This window comes from Euwallacea similis, chromosome 36 (genome assembly GCF_039881205.1).
Source record: "Euwallacea similis isolate ESF13 chromosome 36, ESF131.1, whole genome shotgun sequence".
NCBI classification, from domain to species: Eukaryota; Metazoa; Arthropoda; class Insecta; order Coleoptera; family Curculionidae; genus Euwallacea; species Euwallacea similis.
Genome location: NC_089644.1, coordinates 1,796,571 through 1,815,179, shown reverse-complemented (window position 1 = coordinate 1,815,179; position 18,609 = coordinate 1,796,571). Strand labels below are relative to the sequence as shown.

General features: G+C 34.8%; 4 protein-coding genes across 6 annotated transcripts; 2 read left to right on the top strand and 2 right to left on the bottom strand.

Moving 5' to 3' along the window:
- The first annotated feature begins 2,785 nt into the window (after window positions 1-2,785).
- Window positions 2,786-6,999, top strand: LOC136418620 (U4/U6.U5 tri-snRNP-associated protein 1). Its single transcript, XM_066404726.1, has 8 exons — window positions 2,786-3,239; window positions 4,250-4,674; window positions 4,731-4,976; window positions 5,030-5,477; window positions 5,533-5,736; window positions 5,991-6,175; window positions 6,288-6,495; window positions 6,562-6,999. Exons 1-8 carry the CDS (start codon window positions 3,059-3,061, stop codon window positions 6,909-6,911), a joined length of 2,247 nt encoding a protein of 748 aa, XP_066260823.1. The 5' UTR covers window positions 2,786-3,058; the 3' UTR covers window positions 6,912-6,999.
- Window positions 7,000-7,405: 406 nt separating this feature from the next.
- On the bottom strand, window positions 7,406-11,816 carry LOC136418631 (sphingomyelin phosphodiesterase 4). 2 transcript variants are annotated; one of them, XM_066404738.1, is made up of 12 exons: window positions 11,602-11,816; window positions 10,272-10,568; window positions 9,980-10,082; window positions 9,703-9,925; window positions 9,429-9,651; window positions 9,093-9,373; window positions 8,836-9,040; window positions 8,609-8,786; window positions 8,398-8,558; window positions 8,111-8,344; window positions 7,834-8,046; window positions 7,406-7,779 (listed from the first exon to the last, which is right to left on the bottom strand). In XM_066404738.1, exons 1-12 carry the CDS (start codon window positions 11,629-11,631, stop codon window positions 7,408-7,410), a joined length of 2,520 nt encoding a protein of 839 aa, XP_066260835.1. In that variant the 5' UTR covers window positions 11,632-11,816; the 3' UTR covers window positions 7,406-7,407. The 2 variants fall into 2 exon arrangements, with proteins under 2 accessions (XP_066260835.1, XP_066260836.1); XM_066404739.1 differs by lacking the exon at window positions 11,602-11,816 and having other exon boundaries at window positions 10,300-10,432.
- Window positions 11,817-11,916: 100 nt separating this feature from the next.
- LOC136418622 (uncharacterized) lies at window positions 11,917-14,793 on the top strand. Of its 2 annotated transcripts, none has more exons than XM_066404728.1 (2): window positions 11,917-12,026; window positions 14,046-14,793. In XM_066404728.1, the coding sequence occupies exons 1-2, from the start codon at window positions 12,014-12,016 to the stop codon at window positions 14,672-14,674; spliced, it is 642 nt and encodes a 213-aa protein (XP_066260825.1). In that variant the 5' UTR covers window positions 11,917-12,013; the 3' UTR covers window positions 14,675-14,793. The 2 variants fall into 2 exon arrangements, with proteins under 2 accessions (XP_066260825.1, XP_066260826.1); XM_066404729.1 differs by having other exon boundaries at window positions 11,957-12,026; window positions 14,049-14,793.
- A 1,619-nt stretch (window positions 14,794-16,412) lies between these two features.
- On the bottom strand, window positions 16,413-18,480 carry pkaap (A-kinase anchoring protein pkaap). The gene is made up of 2 exons (XM_066404727.1): window positions 18,334-18,480; window positions 16,413-18,058 (listed from the first exon to the last, which is right to left on the bottom strand). The coding sequence occupies exons 1-2, from the start codon at window positions 18,356-18,358 to the stop codon at window positions 16,449-16,451; spliced, it is 1,635 nt and encodes a 544-aa protein (XP_066260824.1). The 5' UTR covers window positions 18,359-18,480; the 3' UTR covers window positions 16,413-16,448.
- Between the last annotated feature and the right edge of the window lie 129 nt (window positions 18,481-18,609).

Genomic DNA, 18,609 nt, shown 5'->3' with positions numbered 1-18,609 from the left:
AAAACGATGCGTTTATGGGCCTATATTATTTTATAATTATTCTATCCACTGTTAAAGTTCTACTACAAAAAAAGTAAAAGAACAAATGAACGTGAAATCTGTTTAATAATTCATGTTAAACCTTAACTGAACGTACTTGAAAGAATTAAAGCTGCGTGTAAGGAAATTTAAGTAAAGGCTTCTATAAATATTAAAGTTTAAAAGCGATTAACTTTATCCTTATTTAACAAATAATAAACGCTATTTAGAATAATTAAGATCTTAATAAACAATTTTTTTCCAATACAATTGATAATAAAGCTTGTTTATACTTTGGACGTGATTTTTTAAAAATCTCTCAATGAAAAAAAAATATATATTTTTGGAAAGGTAAATAAAACACCTTTCAAGTGGGGTATAATTCAAACTCCATTAGTGGATGCATGCAATTTATTAAAGAACCCTAAAAGAATATTCCCCTTGAAAATAAAATCGACGTGTTTTGGTATATTTACGTATTTTCTGTAATCGCTAAAGGTTCGTTTTCAAATTGATATACTGTATTGTAATAGTGGTTCAATTCATTTTATATATAAATTGTTTATTCGATAACAAGTTTCTTCAGTTGCATAACTTTAACTGAAGTCTAGCACTGTAAAAATTCAAATTTTTACCTTTTTACATCAACGTCAGGAATGCCTCCACTATCGAGACTGGTAGAATCTTTTTCGCCGCGTTCTGATTGGAACGACAATTTCATATCTTTTGGCTGCAGTTTTTGTACTAAAAAGAAGACAGGCAGCTATAGTACGTACCATTCCACGAAGAATGTAATATTTGATATCTTTAATTATACACAAGAGTATTGGAATCTCACCAATCTTGCAACTCAGACTGGATAATTTCAAATTACAAGTCTAAGATGACTCTAAGATGATTAAAAATAATGTGATCATTTATGAAAATCTGCTTTACGACAGTACCAAAAATAAGTTTTGATTGCGTTAGAAAAGAGAAATTTACTACCAGTTTGTATGGTCTGTAAGCATTAGAATGGGTATTGGAAATAGAGAATTATTGAAAACTTCTTCAACAATGGGTTTCTTTTCTTTCTTACCTTCTAGTTCTTAGTTCTATAGATATTCTATCGATCTACTGATATAATGACCTTGTTTTTTCTTCTCAATTTTAAATAACATAATATTTTCATTTCAAACGTAAAATTTTAAATTAATTTCCACACTTCAATTAATGTAAATAAACAAACGAAGAAATCTCAAAGTCCAATTACTGTAAAATGTCATTATTGTCATGCTCGATGAGCTGAAAATTAACACAAAGAAGACATCTGCAAGTGCTTATCACCCAAGTTCCCAGATGACGCCACACGTAAAAAAAAATTAATAATTCGTGGAAAATTTCCATTCTTCCATTCAGTAATAGAACTTACCGTGGTACAAAGAAAGCCACCGTACGACCTTTTAACGTTCAAACGTTAACTTTAAAATTGCAAAAAAATAACGAATATTTTTATTCATTTCTATGGAATAAGTGAATCGATACTGTTTAAAATATATGATAAACGTATTACTTACTATTTTTAAATAGTTTGAACAGAAAAGTTGCAATTGCTAGAAAAGTAAAATATGTGACTTAGCCCTTTTCCCTCCTATACCCTTCAAATATCAGATTTAAGACCGAGTTGGCTTTGAAATAAAACAAAAAAATATTTTTAACATTTCCGTATATGATAGTTTTTATTAATAAAGTTTGGTGCGTAAAGGCGATAATGATGAATAAAAATAAAATAAAATAAATAAAAAAGGGGTTTTAAATTTGATGTTTATTTAATCAAAGATAATAACCACCAATTTGTTACATCTCAACTTTTTTAAAAACTATTGGATATTTCAACTTTTAACAAAAGTATATTTTTTATGTAAAAATCTTCAAATTTAATATTTTTCTATAGAATCTTCAGTAAAACTAAGTACATCAAAAATTTGGGTAGTTTTTAAGTACTACTCCATTGCATTACTTACCGCTAGAAAAAGGCGGCAATTTCTTCTAGAGACTTAAAAAATTATAAAAAGTTATAATAAAATACAAAATTCCATTAATTTATCTTGAAACGTTTCGAAAATATTAATAAAATATCATCCTCAAGAACCAACCTTTCACATTCTGTATATTATTTATACATTTTTATTATTCGATATATCTTAATATGAAATTTTTGTTATATTTTGGGACCTAAAATACGTGATTGAGTTTATGACACAATGTTCAGAAACACTTTGTATAATAATGAGAATTTAAATTGCTTTAATTCAAGCGCAATCGCATTTTGCAAGGGAGGACTGAAATTCCTTCAGTCACGTATAGGTGTCGAAAATGGATCTATACATGACCTGCCTTTGTCACGTATACGCGTCGAGAAAGTAAAAATTGTAATCACAATTTCCTACAGTTCACGATTGTACGCCATTACACATTATGATTGCACGTCAATTAACGGTGATTACAAAATTACCGTGACTCTATCGTTCGCAGTTTGCGATTACTCAAGACCTTTCTAACTGGATAGTGGATATTGCAGCTCTCAAATAAAAAAAAAACGAAAATGTAACTTGTGCTAATTCAGGGACTTCAGATCACAGTTACGCTTTACGACGAATCGTGCTGGCATATCGATGACCTTATCGGCAACGGTTACAGAATCACAGTGACTGAAAAATTCGTAGGTCGCAATTATCTGCCCATCCCTAGTTTTCATTTTACCTTTAGCGTTGACTGCATTTAAGAATCGGAATTTACGATAATTAATAATAATTACAAAACTTCTATTATTCCTTTGCATTTCAAACTCTCTCTAAAATCAGACGTTATTTTTTACCCCTTTTTTAACCTCCAACGGTTTGTTTTGCTCGACCTTCAATCACACCGTCAAAACACCTCCAGGTTCTCATATACATATTTGTCACATAATTTGAGGAGACTCATATTTTCAATTAGTACCTATTAATTAGGTCTGTGGGCATATAAAATTACTTTAAGACCTAAATAATCTAAACAAGTTATGGGTTCCAGCAGTAAATTGAAACATAAAGAAAAGGAAAAGGAGGCGTCCCGGCCTTCCAAGAGGCACCATTCTAGTCCCGGGGCTGATGATGCTCCCCGTGAAAAAAAGCATAAACATAAGCACAAGCATCACAAAGATCGGAAAAGAGAAAAGAGTAGGCACAGTCATGGGGATGATGGTAAGTATTTGGTTGTTATCTAAATTTAACCTCAAAATGTAAGAAATGGATGATTCCATCTAGATCATAGCACGACATAAGAAAGTTCTAAGATGCAAAATATGTTGATTACTTTATAAAAACACAAACTCAGCATTTTCCTTCCACATATAGTTCTTGTTATAGTTGACAGTAATTTTACAAGAATTTTGACAATGGTAAATGATACAATTCATTCTGAAATCATAAGGTCATTACAAAATGTATGTAAGTAGAAAAATTGACAGTCCATAACTGGACTGAGATAACCATAGTCCAGAGCCAGATATGGATTGTTAGGATGGCTTAGTCAAACCTGGATTGCCAGGGTCTCTCAATTGACTTGGCATTATGGGGTCACCCATTCAGAACTGTATAGAATTAAGGCCTCTTTCAAGATCTGCAGTTGAACCTTGACACAACATAACTATAACATAAGAAACTTTAAGTAGATTTTATTGGCCATTTCATAGATGCATAAACTCAGTATAATGCAAGACATGACTGAGCATTTTTCTTTCACATATGGGTATGGTTTCAGTTGACAAAAATTTATCAGAAATTTTGACAATGGTGGATCACAAAATTCACTCTGAAACCATAAGATCATTATAAAATATACATAACTCATTGAAATTGACGACTTATAGTCTGACCTATTTAGCTGGGGTCTCCTTTTTAAGCCTGCACAGTCAGGGTGGCCCATTCAGACCTAATTAATATTGTTCCTCTTTTTGACCACCTGGTTAGTCTTTTGGATTTATATGGCCAGGGTTCCCCAATTAGACATGTATTTCCAGAATTCCCCATTCCAACCCGGCCGGAGTGCCCAAATTGAACTCATTTTTCCATGAAAAAATAGAAACCCTGTATTCCATCCTTTATTTTATTCATTACTGCTTAACATTATTTTACCCTCAACAAATGGGACATCTTCTAGCCTACAAATTTATTTAAATTTAATAATAATAATTAAGATAATTTCATTTTAGGCTTGGTGGAAATTATTTCTTCAGATGATTCATTACATGAAACCCCTGCCAACTCATCAGGCCAGGGCTCTGAAAGTTTATCAATTGAAGAAACCAACAAGTTACGGGCAAAAATCGGACTGAAGCCTCTGGAGGTCAGTTCCTCAGAAAGCGCCTCATTGTCTAATAAAGAAACCAAAAGAAATGATGGAAAAATTAAGGATGATCTTGGTGAATTCTACCATAAACCTGCTGATAATTTGGCAGAAAAGGCTTCGCGGGAAAAAATTAGAACCAAAATTTCCGAACACCGCGAGAAACGACAGTTACAGAGTAAATTGGCTAAAGTGAAGACCTTGGGTGAAAGCGATAGTGATGATGATGTTGGCGGTTGGGTTGCTAAAAGTAGGAAAATTGAGAAGGCTAAGAAAGAGGCTGAGAAAAGGGTTGGTGCAATAAATTTTAGCATAATACAGACTTCACGTAAATTCAAATGTTTCAGGAAAAAATGCTTGAAGAATTAGATGCCCAATTTGGAATCGGAGATGTAATAGAGCAAGAACAGAAAGAAAGACGAAGTAAACAATACACAGGGAAAGATCTGCAAGGCTTAAGAGTGGAACATGACATAAGCTCAATTGTAGAGGAAAAGCAGGTCATACTGACGCTGAAAGATTCAGGAGTGTTGGAAAATGAAGACGACGTTTTAGTGAACGTCAATATGATCGATAATGAGAAATATAAGAAGGTGTAAAAAGTGTTTAAATGTTTATAGTTGTTGTTTCAATGTTTATATTTCAGAATGTTGAGAACAAAACCAGGAAAATCCATTACAATCCTTATGAAAATGAGGAGTATGACGAATTCGGGAATCCTAAAGAGAAGGCATTGCTTTCCAAGTACGACGAGGAGATAGACGGTGAAAAACGGGACAGTTTCCGCATAGGCATCGACGATGCCTTAGAACGAAAGCAGGCCGCAGTAGTCCAATCTGTGAAAGAGAAATTGGCGAAAAAGAAACTAGAAACCATCGGCGAGAAGAACCTAATACTGGCGTCGGAATATTACAATGAGGAAGAACTGGCGCAATTTAAGAAACCGAAAAAAAAAGCCAGGAGAATTCGAAGTAAAGGCAAGTTGACTGCTGAGGAATTGTTGCCGACTCCGAAAGTGGAACAGATCGGGTCCAGAAGGAACAAATTGAAGGTTGAAGCTGATGAGCCCGAGTTAAGCATTGATGATGTTCCTCGTAAGTTAAAAACCTAGAGATTGTATTTTTCTATGTGCCTTTTTCTTGTTTACAGACATGGAGTTTCCACCAGATATAAAACTGGAAGACGATAAAGATGATCTCTTGGAAAGAGCTCTTCACAAGGCAAGACGAATTAAACAAAAGGAAAACATGATTGCAGACATTCTAAAAACGGAAGTCAAAGAAGAAGCTCAGGAGGATCCAGATAGTGGGAACATTGTTTTAAACGCTACCGCCGAGTTTTGTAGAACTTTGGGTAAGTCAAGTTTTGTCTCTTCAAGTGCTGCATTGCTTGAGTAATGCAAAATTCTTAAATTCACCCAATTATTAAAAAAAATAAATAAAACAAAATTTGCCATTTTCATCCCATGATAAAGAAAATAAGGATATGAGATATGCGATATAAGATACGGAAGCTGTACCAGATAGGGAAGTTATCTTCATCGCCCTTCAATGAAGGAAATACTGTTCAATTTATGATTATATTATTGAGTTATTTAATGTTTCAAGGGGATATACCTACTTATGGAAAGTCCGGTAATCGAGATGAAGATGAAGATATGTTGGACTTCGACAAGGAAACCGTTAATGATGAAAAAAGTGACGACGAGTGTGAAATTATCGAACCAACAGGATGGAATTCAGTTGATCCGGCAAGCGGCAAAGGCGCAGATTTAACAAAACTGGCCCCTCAGGTAATTCAAAATATTTTTGCATTTTTCATTCGTCATATTTGGTACTTTGGTAAAACCTTACGTATGAAATCTATGATGTTTCCGTACTAATCGCCGTATATTGTTTCTTCAGGAAGTCCAGATTTTAGATGAAGAACCAGATGTAAGTACGGGAGTAGGCGCTGCCCTTAAGCTGGCGATGAGCAAGGGATACTTGGACAAAGAACAGAATAACAGACCCAGCAATTCTCGGTTTGCGCATCTCCAAGCTCAACATTACTCCATTGAGGATAAAAATTATAGCGAGGAAACCAATGAAAGAGGCAACGCACGTGGTAGTGGTGAGTACACTTTCTTGCGAGCTAATCTTTTATTATGATGTATGTATACATATACATTTTTTGCAGCTCGAGAAAGATATTCCGGTCCAATTCAAGACTTCAGGGAGAAAGACGGTTTTAAACCTAACGTAAAACTCGAATACATTGATGACGACGGCCATATTCTAAATTCCAAAGAGGCTTTCCGCTATCTGTCCCATAAATTCCACGGGAAGGGCCCTGGCAAAAATAAAATTGAGAAACGCATTAAAAAGGGTGTTCAGGAGCAACTGATGAAGAAAATGAGTTCAACGGACACACCATTGGGAACCCTCAACATGCTCCAGGCCAAACAGAAAGAGACGCAGTCGCCGTTTGTGGTTTTATCTGGTAATAAACAGCAACAGCAGACGTCAATTTCGAAGAACAGGCGTTAGCAGTTAAAACTATTTTATCTTAAATAATTATTGATGTAATTCATTGATACTGTTCATTGTGTTGATGCTAATTAATTAATAACAGTAAAAGTAGACGTTGAAATAACTTTCGTTTTGACGTGTATACAGTATGTCAATTTAGTTTCATTGCGAATCTTTTGAAAAATACACTCAAGTCTAGGGCTGTAGTCCGATCTCGGTTAATGGACGATATGGGATCAGACATGGAAACACTTTATCAGCCGTATCTTTAAATGGCCATAACTCATTTAGAAGGCGATTTAGAAACAAATATTTCAACATTCATCTTAAATTAACGTGTAGAATAATACGCCCCTGAAATATTTTTCGGATTTTTGAAGTAATAACATTTTAGGGGGTTAAGGATGAGTCACTAACGTGTTTGAAAAAGCTGCATCTAGTAAATATTAAAAAAGAGACGCAAGATTAAAGGCATTTAATATCATACTAAACCATTACAAAAATGTATAAGACATTAAAATGAATGGTTAAAGCTAATGTTTCCGAACCCCTGAGTCGGATAGCTGTGTCGAATTGATGTGCTGTCTCTGGGAATTGCCCTAATCAGCTTATATATTATATAAATAAGCATCAAGAAAAACAAATAGGTGTTCAGTCGGTAACCCAGCAACCAGGCCAAAGCGCCGCCCAAACAGAAATAGGTCAAAAATCTGTAGCCAGCTAAGTGCCTGAAACTGACTCTGGGGGGCAAGTGAATATTGACTCTAGGTGACAATTCCACTGTTTTGTCGTATTTGTAGGCGGTCATCGGAGGAAGAAGAAACTGACGAGAGAATCTGCCTTTGTAGCTGGGGTTGTGGTAAAGCTGGTAGAATGTTTGGCCGAACTGCGCGGAAATCAATTATTGTAGTGCGAACAAAACACAAACAAACAGACTTACGTTTTCATTAATTTTCAAAGCAAGCTGGTACAATGTTCTAACTAAGAAGGCAGACTCGTCACTTCTTATCGGATGCAAATCGGGATCCCCGTCGTATCTGATGGTTTTCAGTCTACTACGCACTTTCTCCGGGGTTAAAAACTTAAAATCATTCAACATCTCAAATCCGTTTCCGTTTGATGCTAACACTGGTTCTTGGTCTTCAGACATTTCCTATGAATATTCGAAATTACGAATCACTTGTAGACTCACCAAAGAAGATCCGAACAAAACTTACGTCATCGTTGATGCTAAACATGTCCTTTAGATTATTTAAAGACACCTCTAAATATACTGGAACTTTACGCCTGTCGTCTAAGGTAAATTCGTCGGTGGATACGGGTGATTGCAAAAAATACTTAATCGACCCCCAAAAACCAGAATACAGCTCCCTTTCCTCTTGCTCCTTTACTCTTATGAGTTCCTCCGCCTGCCTTATGGACTTCCTGATTTGCGTTAACAGTTCAAAGATCTTTAAATATTTATTTTAATTTTTTAACGACGTTTCAGAAGGAAGAAACATACTTCTTGTGCTGGTGGATTGCCGAACAAGGGCTTGTAACAAAAATTGGGCCCTTCTAGCTCAAATATTTTTTGCCTGGTTATTGCCGACCACTTTTTATCAGCGTGCGCCATGTTATTACTCGATAGGGATGCATTGGCTGGCGAAGAAAATGGTCTGAAATCTTATATGTATTTTTTTAAATAGATACAATTTGAGAGTTCTGCAAGCAACCTTCTGCAAGCCTAATAGGCGAACTAGGTAAGGTGGATGACCAGCTGTGATTGGGGGACATTGCAGGTAAATCATTTGACCATCCTGAATATTTTTTGTGGGTGGGAGAATGTTGACGGCTATCGACGCACTGCTCAACTTCTCGCAAGAAGTTCGGCAAACTTGGTTGGTCAAATACCTGAATAAATAAAAGGTAAATCACCAATAACCGGATAAATGTGACTTACTTTTGTGATTCTATAGAGCATAACTGAAATCTTAGGGCTCACTAAGTCAACCCTGCAAAATCTCGGCAACAATTGTTCGAAGATCACTACATAGCACAGAAGGTTTTCTGCTATGAAAGGTAAGTGGCTACTTGTGGGATTTAACTGCTGTTTTTCTATGCCCAATGCGACATCGTCCACATCAGGATTGTTGTCTTGTTTCACTCTAATCAGGATAGATTAAATACCTTTCTTCCTGGTAAAGAATAAACACTTACAGCTGCTTTATCAGATTAGTTGCTGGGTACCTCCAGGGCTGAATATATGTGAGCCACAGCTCCAGTACCAGCCTAAATGACCCATCCAAAGGCCACCTGTGAATCAAATTCCGAATAAACATATAAAACTTTCCCTGTATCATTGGAATGGCAATTTTCTTGAGCTCGCATAGATAGGTGTCATCACATTTGGCGCTATCAGCAAAAGCGTGTAATTGTTTGATTAAAACTCTGACAATACGTATGTATTCTCCTGTGGGCAGTTCATTATAGTGCAGTCTCTATAAGGATAAACTAAGTTAATGAATACACCCAAATAAGATTGTTTTAATTCACCATAGGAGTCGTGTTAAAGGAATAGTTAATGTCACTGGTTGACAAATTCTGGCTAACCAGATCGTTATACAGCCATATGTCAGTTAAAACTGTCAGGACAGTCTCACTGCGCCATATTTCGTTTCTTGGATGATGGCTATGTAAATTCATCGATGGTTTCTCGTCACGAATTTTACCGAACGGAGACGTGTTCATTAGCCCAGAGACATCTCGAGGGGAGGACCTACATGTTTTACGTCTCATTACTTTATTTTGATAGTATAATCGACCTTACTTAGTGCTGGACGGCGGGGACACCTGCTTAAGCGGATTTTTACCATTATAATAAATTTCCGGTAAAATTTTCACTACTGGGTTTGTGGGTAAAAAGTGCAAAATGTAGTCGCAGCTCAAAGAATAGTAAACAGTATTCCATGAAGTCACTGTGGAACCAACTCTTTGTTGCCAGGGATTTATCAGGTGGTAGGCAAAGTGGAAGAAATAGTAGTCAAAAGGATCTAGAAACACACAAAATTAATTCCATAAATATTGTCTATGTGCATCTCACCTACTTAACAATAGAGAGGATAGCTGTTTTGATTGAGGATTAATGTTCATTAATTCCGAATAAAAGGCGTATGCCGAAGGCAATTCTAGCAACTGCCTAACTTTCACCTAAAATCATTATACATAAACCAACAGTTTTCTATTGAAATAAAATAATGGGCAATCATTAAAAAATTCCTCACAGTAGGTGACAGACATTGATAGTAGATAATAGATGAATTTATCCAAAACATACCTCTGACATCTGAACACCTACTCGAGGTGTGTTTATGAACACTCTTTACAACAAACACTTACCGGCAAGTACGATAAAGAAAACTCGTACTTAATATTAGGATCTTTCAATAAAGTGTAAATAAGTCTGAACAGAGGTCCGCAAGGAGAGAGAAAATGATGCAGCTGACGGAAATCGTCTAAGTTTCCATCAGTTGTAGCTCGTAAGCCCCAGCAATCAGTTCCTTGAGGTCCAAATATGTTATCTATTAGAACTGGGAAAAAGTTGTGAAGTTCAAGCAAACTGGCACGGTCTAAAAGGACTGTCAGCTCGGCACATCTATTGCGGATTGGTAGTTTTAGGACTTGTTGAACGCTAAGCTGCAAATATAACGTTTTATACATATATACCCTGTTTAAGGATGATATTTTCCAAGGTCACAGCAAAGCTTAAATTAACATAAAAAATAAATTAATTAAAATCAGAAATTAGAAGAAACTTCTAAAGAAAATGGTCGACCTGCATAAAAAAGTAAAAAAGTGCAGTGACAAAAAGGGGCTGCGAAACCAGATTTTCTATTTCAACTACTGGAACCAATTTCTTTCGACTTGCGACTTCTGATTACAACACGATGAAGTTCCCGTTATGATTTGCGTATTACAGACCAACAATCGTAGTCCCCAATCCCACTAAACCTTTCAAATCATTAAAAGCATTTCTTTCAGAAAGGCAAGAAAGGAGAATTTCACGAGCATGACAACATTCGTTCTTTCGAGCTTCGAATAAGGCATGTTTGTGTCAAAGGTCCCCATTTGAAGTATCACCGTTTGTGTAAAAGTTCTATTTAAATTCTCAATGGAACCAATGTCTTTTATCTGCTGCCTCAATAAAGCCAAACACCTTTTAAAGATAGATTGAAGAGTCATATCCCTTTACAAGACATGATTTACTGAACAATTTTAAATTTCTTGTCCAAGACGACATAAGCAACAATCAAGTTACTGCTCTTAAATCAATTTGCAACCACTCCATAAATGTCCTGTGTGTGATATCAGGGTACCACTTAGGTTTGTTTTGTTTGAGAACCATGGTTTCTACATTATGTATATTACTGAACATTTCATGGGCACACTTACAGCTAAAAGTGACCAAGTCAAATTTGTATGATTGTACTTTAGATTCTATTGAAGCCAAATATTTGGATAGGGGCTAAACCTAAATATGATAGACCTAATCATCCTACTCAAATATTCATTGCAGCACTGAGGTGCTGTACTAGCAAAAAGATGAAAACTCGGATGAAGATGATACTTAATAATGTGGTTTGGGTCTTGCCCATTTTAGCTACTATGTCTAGGATTTTGAATTCATAATGAATAAATGCTTAAAGAAAGCACTAGCGCTTACACTTACCATGAAATTATCATAGTCTTTGGGGAACATTTTGTAGAGTCAAGGGAGACAGCAGAGTAGCGTTTACGTGCTCAGCCTGGGACCAAAACTTAAAAAGTGATAAAGGATACTCCTCAAGATTGGGTTGGAACCAGAATGACTTTTCGTATTGTTAGAAAAGAAAAATAATTCGATATAAATTATTAATTTATTAAAATAAACAAATTCCAAAAACTAGGCACAAACATAACCTAATTCTTTACCATAATTTTATCCCCTCACCCCCTAGCTCCCACCCTTCCAATGAGGCATGTGGTGCGCAATACGAATGTGCAACAAGAATGACAAGATGACAATTTTCCATTTTCACTTTCACTTATAATTGGTTTGATAGTGTGTATACAATTTTATGAAATTCAAAAAATAGCCCGAAATGGCCGAAAATAGTAAGTAACTATGTGCAAACGTTAATTCCCATCTTTCATTATGCTTAACATCAGTTTCTTAGCAGTTTCCAACCCTAGTGGCAAATAATATGAAAAAACTATTTATAAATATTTTCCCTTATTTTTTTGTAAGTTCTTACCCTTACCTGACAAATAATGACACTTTTTCTATAAAAGAGGCCCTGCAATTTTAAGTTACAAATTAAGAAACTCCCTGGATACACTTACATTGGGTCCCAAATGGATCTTCTATATATTTATCAGGAATTGGTAACTAAAGGAACTAGGAAGTCAATTAAATGCGAAAAGAGAAGCTAAAGGGGAAGAGAGACAGTTAAATTTAACGGCTTTCCAAATTTTAAGGTCTAATGTTTTAGGGTGTTAAAGAGCAATATAAAAAAAAACAGATTGAGTTTATTGTTTCGATGAATTCTATCAACTTGCACTGTGTTCCTTGCTCTGTCTCTTTTAGCTTTCGAGACATGGAGTGGCATTAATAGGAATTTTTGTGTCTTTGAATGTCTCAAAATGAAGATTCTTCAAACTGCAGTATTTAGATTTCAGAACCTCAATGGAAGTATCCACAATCGATGTAGGACCCATGTTTCCTACATTCAAGATAATTATGTTAGTAATATAATAACGAAGACGGAGTAGTTCCAATTATTTAGGTTTTTGAGAAATTTTGAGGGAATGGAAATGATGAACTTTTAGAACCCATTATAGGTTTCTATAGCCTTTTTTATAAGTTCCTCACTGAAAACATCAACTTAAATTCTAAACTTATCTCAGTCCCTCAAATTTCCTGGGATCTACATTGATCCACATCTTATATCATATATATTATCATACATACCAGGGAGATTCCAGGGCCTCAATAAAAATATCTGCTACTCTCTCAATGGAAGTAGTGAAGTGGTTTCTGAGAAATTTTGAGGAAACCAAAATTATGCACTTTCATGGCCTATTATAGATCTATCTAGTCTTTACCAACCATAAGTTCTTTACTTAAAAAATATATTAACTTAAATTCTAATCCCATGTAAAACAACTAAACACATAAAATTTCTTGGGACCAATATTGATTCATATCTCAGATGGACACATCATTATGCATACTTCAAGGATATGTCCTGAGATTCTATTGCAGACAACAGCTTAATGTGAGCGAGAGATTTGAAGAATTATTAGAATATTAGAATATTTTCTTTTCCCAGAGAGAGCTTTTATGGTGCAATTTGACTAGGTCAATAGTAATTGGGTGGGTAACTAGGAGCTGCAGGAAATGAAAGAGTGGTTCAGATCCTGTCAAGATCTTGCACCAGGTCACCAGTCAGACCTCATCGTGGTCGGAGGGGGAGGTCTGTGCATATAGACAAAATTATTGAACTTGGTGTGTAGCAAAATCAGTATAACATAACGAGCATTCTGTCAAATATGTAATCATCATCAAAATGTTAAGAAAATAATAGACATGGTAAAAAATGATAAAAGCACGTCGTACTATAATGTTGTAACATTACTGTACGGCGTGCTCTAATGACCATCCACAACATGCGACGATGTTAATTTCACGAAATTAAAGTTGTGGATGAAATATTCTATTCAAGGGGTTCTCTAATATATACAAAAAACTTTAGGAAACGTATGCCCTTCTAAATATCCTAATTACAATTTTGGAAAAAGACAGTAATGAAACTTGAAATGATGGAATAGGTAGATAGGAAAATTAAGGCGAATTAGCAAGCGTCCCCTTAAATATTTTATCGTCACCAATATGTTAAGAAAGTGTGAACTATTATTGCACCCCGTGTAATAATGTTGATTTTACAAAACTGATATGGCTGGATATTTTGAAAAAAAAGACATTAGTGAAACTTGGAAAGTAGAATCTATTCATGTGAAGACATTTTTTCTCATGCATTAGAAAAAGTGGAAATCCATAACTCCTTTTGTTTTATTAGAAATTTTTAAGTACGCATTACATTATAGTACGACTTTATAATAAATTTCTTTCAGAAGAAGACTCCCAAAAAAATGGACAAGTCGTACCTGCAGTCACAAGAGACAATGATCAACTGCTTTGGTCAGAAACTAAAGTGAAATTACTCCTTACACTGTATTTGGCGCACCTTGAGGACTTCGAGAATCCAAGATGTAAGCGAAAAGACATATGGAAGAAAATAGCCAAAGAATTAGGCAGCACTGTTGGTGCATGCGACTCCAAGTTCCGAAATCTGAAATGCTACTACATCGGCATTCTGAAAAGAAAAGCCGACAACTCAGCCTTAAGTTGGCCGTATTTCCAAATATTCGAGGAGATTTTTTGCCACGACCCAAATGTTCAGTTGGAAAGAGCAACTGCAATTGAACCTTTAGTGGAAATTGGGGATGCAAGTTTACCTCACTCCTCTTCATCGGAATCAATCAATAGGTATGCAAATAAGGAGAGTAATGACACAAAGAACCAAAACAGACCGATGGGCAACACTGAACTGCGTGATTTTGAGGTAAATATGAGTAGATTTTATGATAGAGTAAGTAATACTTTGGACAGTCTTATTAATCACATGGATGAAGCTAATGAGATCCAAAAAAATAGAAATAAATTGTTGGGGAAATATTATAAGATAATGCTAAGGAGATAACTAGTATGTGGATTAATATTATTGCTAATTAGGCAAAAGCATAAGTAAAAACAGACTTGTTGGCAAAGAAGGTTTAATACAAGGATTAATACAACAATAAAAAAATAGAAAATGTAAAATTGAACTGGATGAATATTATTTACAGCACCTAAGTAATTGTCATATAGTTGATATTGGCATAATATACAGACATTGATATTTTACAATAAACAATGGATAAAAATATAATTTCTTCCTATAATAAATAGGTACCGCTAAATATGTATGACTAGCTCAATAAACAAAAATTGACGAATCGAAAGTACTCTTCTTAATAACGTTGAAAAATCCATGCAGCCATTATGAGTTTGATTAGACAAATTGTTCCTGAATTCATTATGGCTGATGCTGGCAGGGCTCATACTTTAATCCCCAACTAGGCATCCGTTTTTATACTTCATTTATCTCATATACAGTGTGTTTGGGTTTACTGTAACAGGACTCTAACTGCTTATTTTCAACACTATAGTTTTGCACCACCCTCATAAGTAGAAAATTGATATGTTACTATGAAGTCACATATAAAAGTAAGAAACATTTAAGTACGAGATGTGCAAAATTATGAAAATTTGAAAAACATTTTTTACAACTTTGTGCAAGTATTTTAACTCACATACTAGATAATCACGAAAATCTACAGGGCGATAATTTGTCTAGGGTTATATTTATTTTTGCACACTTCTTCAATTTTAAATTTTTTAACAAGTAGTAATAAAAAAATATGTACAAGATATAAATAGAAATTCATAAGTAGAACAAGAAAAAATATTTAAAAAACAATTTTATTAAATAAATTCTAGAAACTTAACTTGCTTGTTTAATTTTTAAACTTTAATTTGTTTTGCGCACTTCTCAACATTTTTCAGTTATTTGCAAAATTATCAAGTAATGCATGGCATCTTTCTGTTACACTTACTTTTTTGACATTTTAATTATAGAAACATACTGCCTTTTTGAGTTGACCAGTTACTATAATTTTCAAAACAGTTTGAAGTTTTTACCAAATTTCTGCTATGATAATTTTTTTTAATACTCTATATATGTAACAAGAAGTTTTTTGAACTTGCTACTAATTCGTACAGTCAGCTACTACTATTTTTGGACACAGAATACGTTGTTAAAGTCCTGCTACAAACCGCTGTGCACCCTGTAAAACTGCCGTTGAAGGTATACAGAGTAGATTTTTTAATATGAACCATAGGGATTTGCTATTATAACTTGGTTGTGACAGAAAAGTTCAATAAAAGTGCACACTATAAATGTAAAGAAAATCAGATTTTCTTACAGTTCCTCAGGAGTTTTCAATCCTGAGGAACTTTCAGATCGACACTATCACAAATAATTAGACACCTGTTAAGTAACTTTAGTTCATCTGAGAAAAAAAACACACAGGGTAAAATTATTTTGCATTGAAATCCCTATGTCTTGTGTTATAAAAGAACACCCTGTAAGTACATCAAAGAAGAAATGATTGCCCTCCTATAACAGGGTTTATAGAAAGCGTTAAATATAGATTGATTGCACTGTATGTGAATAGGTAGCCGATTGTTAATACAATTTGTTACTAATAAATAAACCTAAAATAACAAATTTATCACAAATAACATTGTTTAAGCTAAATTGAAAGACTTGATCTTCATTTTGTTTAAATAACTAATCAAATCGTTCTCTATAAATGGTATAAATATAGGTTTGTACATATGATACACTACATTTATCTACTTGAAATCTGCCTCTACAAATGACCATCACTATTTAAAGTCACACTAGTTATATCTTTGACAATCATTTCTGCCACTTGCCAGGCCATCTCTTCTTTGCGCTTTTCTTCCTCATCCAAACTGACAATTCTCTTAACGACATCTCGAAGCTTAAATCCCTTTCTGTCAGGTTCCGGCTCAATGTCCGCAACATACTTTCCCAGCTCAGTAACTCTTCCCATTGACAGCCTTTGAATTTTTTTCCTTTTCCATAAGGTATCAGGATCACATAACTCCCTGGTGTCTATACTCATATTAGCTTTTACTTCTTTCTTGCGTTCGCAAGGCAATTCCATAGCAAGGAATGTACTTGTGCTGAAACTCTTCTCACTACTGCAGTCTGAAGGGGAGTACTGTTTATGATCCACTGAAGTAGAGTAGCCGCTTGCTTGTACTGTATTAATGAGCTCGGAAAGGTATTTGTAGAATAGTTGTGAGGCCAGAAAGGATTTTAAGTAATTTGCCTTTAGATACCGCTCCACGATTTCTAAGGGAACTTTAAAACAGTCTATAATAAGTCCATTTTCTCCACATATGTTTTGCTCTATACAAAACCTAACTTTGTCGCTAAACCCCAATGGGGTGTGGGCTTGCAGTGAGAAATATTTATCATATAAAATTATTCCATCGCTTTGAGCTTCGATAGGGTCAAAAAACTCCCTTTGAGTCGATAGTTGTTGATGTAAATTGGTCGCAGCAATCCAAAATTCTAGTAAACTCCTTTTATTTTCTTGCTCCAAAAACTCCATGAAATAGAAGAGAGCCGTTTCATTGTGCAATATGTCTTCTAACACTACATTACCACTAGTCAGTACATCAATTTGATGCTTAGAATAAAAGTCTGTTTCGAGAAATGCTGTGAAATGTTCATTCTTCATTGCTTCAAATAAATGATTTTGTAAGCAATCGAAACAGGTTTTCGCTTTGATTTGTTCAAAATCACAAATGTTTTCTACCAAATCTCTTCTCATTTCTTCAGAGCAAGGGACTTTAAGTTTAGCCTCCAAGGCAATGTATTTTTTAAATATCACCAAGGCAGTTTCCACTGATTTATCAGAAGTAAAAGACAACTTCTGTTTAATCAAGTTTGATTCACTTAAGTCTCCAAGGATGTTATTATCCAACACTTTTGGGTCAGTTACATAGTCAACTAGACTACTTGAATCTCCAGTAAGGGAGTCATCAGTACTCACTGAAAGACTGTCATGGTCTGATCTGTTGGCTACAGGAGATTCATGACAAAAGCTCTTTATTGTAATGTCTTTTTCCTGGATAGACTCATGCTTAAAAGTTTCTATGTCCAAATAACAGAGGATCAAGGCCGACGCATTACGAACTTCCATATACTGGATAAAGTAGCTTATAGCACCTTTGTCTGCCAAAACATCGCTTAAAGTTTTGCAAAGTTTTGACCTTTCGTCAGCCCCTATAACTTCATTTTGTGGAAAATTCTCACCTTCGTCTAATACAGTTAAAGCTGCTGAGGGTTCTAATGCTGGCGTACATTCCTTTTGCAAATAGAGAGCGTCCGTGTGTTTTGGGTTGGAATTTTTTGATGCCACACAGTTTTCATGTTCCTTATTACCTGAAATCAAAAGTACTTTTAACCAAGACTTTTTGATGCTTTTTGGCACATTAAGGGTGATTTAAATTCCTATTTGTAACTGTGATAACTACAATTTAAGGAGTTCCCTGCAGGCCTAAAGAGGAGAACACAAGGTAGACTCAAAGTTTATGGGCTGTTTGAGGTATGGGGACGGGTGAAAACTAATGAAAAATGAATGCTATTCATAAGCAGGATTTAAACGTATTAAAACGGCATTACTTGCAAAGAGAGACTCTAAATTACGCTTTATTTACCTGTTCTTCTCCAAAACTTTAGCATTGTTCATGACAGTTTTGCCCTTGAAGCAGAGGCGTATTGGTATTTAGGGATTCGGGAATCATTAAAAATGTTTATAAGGCTTGAAGCTCACCCGATTTCACAACACTTATTTTTTATAGCATTAAAATTATAAATTTTTTGAGATAATTAAGTGCAATTTGGAATTGACATAAAAATAAAAAATGTGACATCTTCACTCACATGACGGAAACAAGTCAACATGTGTGAAGATAGAAGCAGCAGGAGTGATG